General features: G+C 45.3%; 1 protein-coding gene across 1 annotated transcript; it reads right to left on the bottom strand.

Moving 5' to 3' along the window:
- Window positions 1–5,217: 5,217 nt before the first annotated feature.
- On the bottom strand, window positions 5,218–6,317 carry LOC136210021 (uncharacterized). The gene is made up of 2 exons (XM_066001696.1): window positions 6,219–6,317; window positions 5,218–6,118 (listed from the first exon to the last, which is right to left on the bottom strand). Exons 1-2 carry the CDS (start codon window positions 6,246–6,248, stop codon window positions 5,429–5,431), a joined length of 720 nt encoding a protein of 239 aa, XP_065857768.1. The 5' UTR covers window positions 6,249–6,317; the 3' UTR covers window positions 5,218–5,428.
- Between the last annotated feature and the right edge of the window lie 561 nt (window positions 6,318–6,878).

Genomic DNA, 6,878 nt, shown 5'->3' with positions numbered 1-6,878 from the left:
TTCTGATCCTGAGGCTCATGTCAGGAACTACAGAGAATTAATGGATGTTGCGGGAGCGAGTGAAACTATAATTTGCAGATTATTCTCGACCACTTTGGGCGGAGCGGCATCTGATTGGTTTCGGTCTTTACCTGCTGAATCTATTCACAACTGGAATCAATACAGTCGTGATTTCTGTGCCAAGTTCGTGGGCTGTAAAGCGGCAGATGTGACGGATAGGCAGCTGAAGGAGATCAAACAGAGGAACTATAATTCCTTAAGGGAATTTGTTGTCGCATTCAACGATATTCTGGTGCGGTTGCAGAACCCCGGATATCGTGAGCATCCGCAACATCATGGCGGATGGAACCACGGATTGGAGCATGCGGGAGGAAATCATCCGCAACAAACCGCGCACAGTGGCTGAACTCATGAAGATAGCAAAGGAATTCATGGAAGTGGACGATGTCAACAGAGAACATAGAGCTCAAACCCGGAGGGAGAGAGATGCTGCTAGATCCACTTCGGACAATCGACGCCAGACCTAGTCCAAGGGTAATTTTGTTCGCAGAGGCGATCGCTCCATTCAAGGGGGAGGATATCAAACACCATTGAATACGACTCGCCAGGAGGTGTTACTTTGGATCGAAAAGAACCCCCTGAAGAAGGATGTGCGGTTCCCCGAGGTGAAAGGCCGAACTAGTTTGGGGCGATATCCTAACAAATATTGCAGGTTCCACAGATTGAACGGCCATGACACGAATGATTGCTATGAACTGAAGAAGGAAATAGAAAAGCTGATTGAGAGGGGCAAGCTAGGCCAATTCGTAAGAAAAGAAACGATTGATGAGAAAACAACGCTCCCGCATGAGGGAGAAGCAAGGCCCGAAAAGAAACAGAAGAAAGGGGTGATAAACATGATAGCTGGCGGGATCTATGAGCCGCCAACAAAAAGGGCTCGCCGTGAACAGCGAAAAAGCAACACGCATAGGGGGGATGCCCTCAATTACTCATTTGCACGAATCACCGAGCCGCATGCGGATGCTTTGGTGATTACGATGGCTGTAGAAGGATGGGACGTCAAGCGGGTCCTTATTGATACTGGCAGTTCTTGTAATGTTATTACTCGGACTGCATTCAATAAGTTGGGAATTAATGACGAGCGAGTGGAACATACATTCATGGATGTAACTGGTTTTGGAGGTCAATCGTCTCAAACAAGTGGACAAGTGGTGTTGGAAGCAGAAATGGGCGATAAGAATCTAAAATGGCGAGGTGATCTAGAATTCGCAATTGTTGATCTCCCGTTGGCCTACAACATAATTCTGGGGCGTCCGTTCCTATCGGAAACGGAATCGCTCATCTCAATGAAGCACTTGACATTACATTTGCCAACACACCAAGGGCGAGTCATAGTTGAAGGTGATCAACTTATATCTCAACAAGCCTATACATTGTCACTTGAACCAAAGCCAGGTGAAGAGGATAAAGTTGATGAGAAGTTGCCGGCAGAAGCATTAGGAGAAACAGAACTATTCGCCATCTCAAATGACAAGAATGTATGAATAGCGACAGGACTCCCCGAGGAAACGAAGAAAGCCATTACCGAGGTGTTGATCCAATACGAGTCGGCATTCGCCGCTCCGAATGAAGTGCTGAAAGGGATAAGTCCAGATATAGCAACCCATCGTTTGAATGTGGACAAAGGTGCAACCCCAGTGCGACAGAAAAAGAGAGGACACGCTCCAGAGCGGCAGAAGGCGATTGAAAAAGCTGTGGCGGATTTGCTAAAATCAGATGCAATTCGAGAAGTCACCTATCCGGAGTGGCTAGCCAATGTGGTGCTAGTCAAAAAGCCAAATGGAACGTACAAAATGTGTGTCGACTTCAAGGATCTGAATAAAGCTTGTCCGAAGGATATATATCCGCTACCTAACATTAATATATTGGTAGATGGAACTGCAGGATTTGAAGCTTTATCGTTCACCGACGTGAAATCCAGTTACCACCAGATACCCATGGAGAAGGCGGATGAAATCAAAACATCATTCATAACTCATCAGGCGACTTATTGCTTCAAGGTGATGCCCTTCGGATTGAAAAACGCAGGAGCAACATACCAGAGGATGATGAACAAGATATTTTCAGACAAGTCAGGCGAGAACTTCTCAATCTACGTAGATGACATGATCATCAAAAGCAAGAAGATGCGAGACCACCCGCAGGATATCAAAGAAATCCTGGAAGTGCTAATCAAATATGGCCTCAAGTTGAACCCAGAAAAATGCACGTTCGGAGCAAGGGCAGGAAAATTCCTGGGTTTCATTGTTAGTGGCAAGGGAGTTGAGGTGAATCCTGAGAAGGTTAAAGCAGTAATGGAGATGAAAACTCCGAGGAACGTAAGAGAAGTACAAAGACTAAATGGGCGGTTGGTGGTATTAGGGCGATTCATATCATGCTCGGCTAGAAGATGTCTACCTTTCTACAATGCCATCAAAAAATCTAAGTCCTTTGAATGGACGCCGGATTGTCAAGAGGCATTTGAGGGTATAAAGCGACTGCTATGCTATCCGCCCTTAATGAGCAGGCCGGAGGACGGAGAAGATTTATTTCTTTACGTATCCGTCACCAGTATGGCGATATGCACTGTAATGGTGCGAGAAGAAGAGGGCCAACAATATCCAGTGTACTATGTGAGCAAGGTCTTGAAGGATGCAGAACTTCGGTATTCGAAGTTGGACAAAATGGCTCTCGCGGTGATAACCATGGCGGCTAGGCTAAAACCATACTTTCAGGCGCATACTATCATTGTGAGAACCGGAATTCTAATACGGAAGGTACTGCAGAAACCTGACGCATCCGGCCGATTAATGGAATGGTCAATTCGCCTGGGGGAATTCGATATTCGCTATGAAGGAAGACCCGCACTAAAGGGTCAAGTACTTGCCGATTTCGTGAATGAATTCACGTGGGATGAAGATGAACGTCCAAAGGCACAAAAAGAAGAGTGAAGCATGTTCACAGATGGGGCATTATCCACAGATGGGGCTGGGCTGGGAGTCGTCATCAAAGGCCCGGAGGTTATTCACCTGTACTATGCGGCAAAGTTAACTTTCAAAACTACCAATAATGCCGCAGAGTATGAAGCAATGATATGCGGATTGAAGCTGCTTAATGAACTTACGCCAGAAAGAGTGGTGATCTACAGTGATTCTAAACTCATGATAAATCAGATCACAAAAAACTATCTGGTGAAACAAGAAGATCTGGTCAAATACCATCAGATAGTCGGCAGATTGACGCAGGAGTTAACACACAAGGGAGTCGTCTGGGAAATGGTGCATGTTCCAAGAGGCCAAAACACAAAGGCTGATGAACTGGCAAAAGCAGCGGCGAGTAGAGAACCTTGGAATCAAAAAGCATGCAATTTGGAGATAAGATCCGCACCGGCATTTGAAGTCGATCAGATTATGGTCATTGAAGAGCTGGAAGATGATGAAGATTGGCGGATACCTATCCGCCAATATCTGGAGCATGGAGATTTGCCAGCTGACAAAAGCCTAGCCAGAAAGCTAATTGGACAATCAGCGAGATACTCAATTCGAGATGGAACTTTGTATCGAAAATCATATACATGTCCATGGTTGAAATGTGTTAGCCGCAATGAAGGAGACTACGTACTGCGAGAACTCCATGAAGGAATGTGCGGCGCACATGAAGCATCCGCGGCGTTGGCAAGAAAGGTCAAGTTAATGGGATACTATTGGCCAAAGGTGATGGAAGATTCCCAGAAGATGGTAGCGGAATGTCACAGCTGTCAAATCCATGCGAATGAAAAGCACGTTCCCGGAGCCGAACAAATCTCTATAATGACGGCATGGCCATTCGCAACATGGGGAATCGATATAGTGGGTCCATTCCCAGAAACGACAAAGAAAAGGAAGTACTTGGTAGTCGCAGTTGACCACTTCAGCAAATGGGTAGAAGCGGAGGCAGTAACCGCTCAAACACCTGAACGAATGATCGAGTTCTTACGAGAGAACATTATCATGCGATTTGGAATCCCGCAAAAGCTTATAACTGACAACGGCACCCAATTCAACTGTGTCAAGTTCAAAGCATACTGCAAAAGCATGGGGATCAAGAATCATTTTTCTTCCGTAAACCATCCCCAATCGAATGGTATGACAGAGGTTACCAACAGGGCCATGATTCAAGGTATCAAGAAGCGGCTAGGTGATAAAAAAACAGGTTGGGCGGATGAGATACCCCATATGTTATGGGCATACAGAACTTCTGTAAAAGCAGCAACTGGCGAAACACCTTTCTCGCTGGTTTATGGAGCCGAAGCAGTCCTACCTGTTGAAATCAAGTCGCCTACAGATCGAATAATTTATTATTGCAACACACAAAATCCTATCAACATTAGAGATGCATTGGATTCTGTTGAAGAACGAAGAGAAAAAGCTTACATGCGAATGGCAGTGTACCGCAATAGAATCAAGAAATATCATGACAGAAGGGTGCGAAAAGTGATAATCAACGAGAACGACTTGGTCTTGAAAAAAGCGGACAAAATACAATCCAGAGATGGCAAAGGCAAATTAGGCGTCAACTGGATCGGACCATACAGAGTATCCAAGAAGCTGGGACCATCAACTTTTGAAATAGAAGAAATGAGCGGAAAAAAGCTCCCGTGCACCTGGAATCTAGAAAATCTGCGCCTATATAAACGGGCCGGGTAGTTCAGGGAAATGACGAGTACTCTTTTTCCTTTTATGAGTTTTTTCCCACTGGGTTTTCTGATAAAAGGTTTTAATGAGGCTTTGATCCCGCACATTTCATATACCAATGTAACAAAAAGTCTTTTCTTTTATCAATAAAGATGTTCAATTGTTGCATACGGCGTTTGAGTGCGGATCCTTTTTAGGACAACCACTTCAGTGTGTTATCTACAAACAAAAGGCGGGTAAATCGCGCAAAAACCTTATGGTTAAACTTAAAAACACATAAATGTGTTGCCTATTAAGAAAGGCGGATGCATGATTACGCATCACTCGCAAAAACCTTATGGTTGAACTTAAAAACACATAAATGTGTTGCCTCTTAAAGAAAGGCGGATGCATGATTACGCATCACTCGCAAAACCTTATGATTAACCTTATGATTATATTATTTTCGAAAGAAAAATTATAAGATAAGGCATAAAATTAAGCGAATTAACGAGCACTCAAAAAATTGCAAAAAGGGTCTGGCCACCCTAGCGGAAACGAAACTAAACTACGAGGAAATACAAATATGGAGTCGGCAAAAGGGCAAGGGTCACGTATGAAAACAAAGGGCAATAAGGAATAAAGCAACAATCGCACGTATAGGTAAAGCGGCAAGCAAAAGAAAATATATATATACGGGCAGTTTGTTACATACAACAGTCCAGATATAAATCAAACTATGCTACAGCTTCCTCTCCTTCACCCCTATGGCCCTCCTCGCCTTCAGCGGCTCCCTCATCTCCTCCAGTGGGCGGATCTGCTTCAAGCGAATCCTCAACCCTCGAATCAGTAACCGCTTCAGAGGGCGGTACCTCTTGCTCAGGCTGAGAAAGGTCTTGTGGTGCCTCTTTTTCCGCGTTCTGAGTAGGGATCTCGCAGCTAATTGGAGGGTTCTGAAAACTCTGCCAATCTAAGAAGAGTACCTCATCCATATCAGCATCCTCGGCTTCCAGCTTGTCCCACTTCTCAGTTAGATCCTTTTCGGGGATGGGAACCTTGGGGCGGCTAAGTACTCGATCTGGATGTCCATGCTCATAAGCAGCATGAATTCGCTCCCCATACCAATAGATGCGAGCACCATCTTCGGCTAGAATCTCCTCAGCTTTCTTCTTTTGCATCTCCAGAGCCTCCTTGGATGAATTTAGATCATCAAGGACCTTTTGCAGCTCGTTGGACTTAGCCTGGAGGGATCTGAGAGCTTCCTCCTTCTCGCTCATAACCTTCTGACAAGCGCCTTCAAGAGCCTTTACCTTCCCTTGGACATCATCATAAAGCGACTTCTGAGTCGCCAATTCAGTACCAAGGTTCTCCAACTCTTTAGCGCGTTCAGCGTCCCTTAGGAGAGCACCCTCCGCGAAGTTAATAATCTGCATAAAAGATGATTCGCAGATAATAAGAGCGGATAGAAATGTGCGGTTACTACAAATGCAAGATCCTTGAAAGAGAATATCACAAGTAACAATATACCTCTATGGCCCGCTTCTCAATCCCCTCCATAGCAGTAGGAAGCGGCACTTGCTCTCGCACGCGGGAAGCAGAGGGGAGTCGCCCAAGGACATTGCATATGGAAGAAAAAATGTCCCTACACGAGAAGCTCACAGCCATGCCAAAGGTCCTAGTCCACCACCCGCTGATATCGGGAATTGGCTGCGAATGCATAAGGAGAAAGATCAGGAGAACAACAGATAACTCTTAAGGAAAAATTAACAACATAAAAAAGGGGAATAGATCAATATACCTCGTGGATTGGTGTACTGCTTTTTCCTTTGGACGAGGCGGATACAGGTGTACCGCCAACAGTGAGGGACACAGAAGCGTTTTTCTTTCTGGGACGAGAAGACTCTGTATCCGCAGTATTCTTCCGCTTCCTAGTTAAGGGAAGGTCCTCGGAAGCAGAAGCTGGACCTTGTGAAACGGAGGCCCTTGCGGGAGAAGCCGCCTCGATAGAAGTAATCGCCCCTCCAGGAGAATTCGCCCCTGTGACTGAAGTGTTTCCCTCCATTCGCCTCTTCCTTCTCGCTAGGGCTTTAGCCTCCCGATCTGCAGTGAGTTGAGATAAAGGATCACCCCTGCAAAGGGTTAAAAGAAATCATCAACTTGAAAATAAAAAGTACCTTGTACAAAAAC

Source organism: Euphorbia lathyris, chromosome 10, assembly GCF_963576675.1.
Source record: "Euphorbia lathyris chromosome 10, ddEupLath1.1, whole genome shotgun sequence".
Taxonomy (NCBI): domain Eukaryota; kingdom Viridiplantae; phylum Streptophyta; class Magnoliopsida; order Malpighiales; family Euphorbiaceae; genus Euphorbia; species Euphorbia lathyris.
Note: the sequence above shows the minus strand (reverse complement) of the source record. Positions and strands in the feature narration are given on the sequence as shown.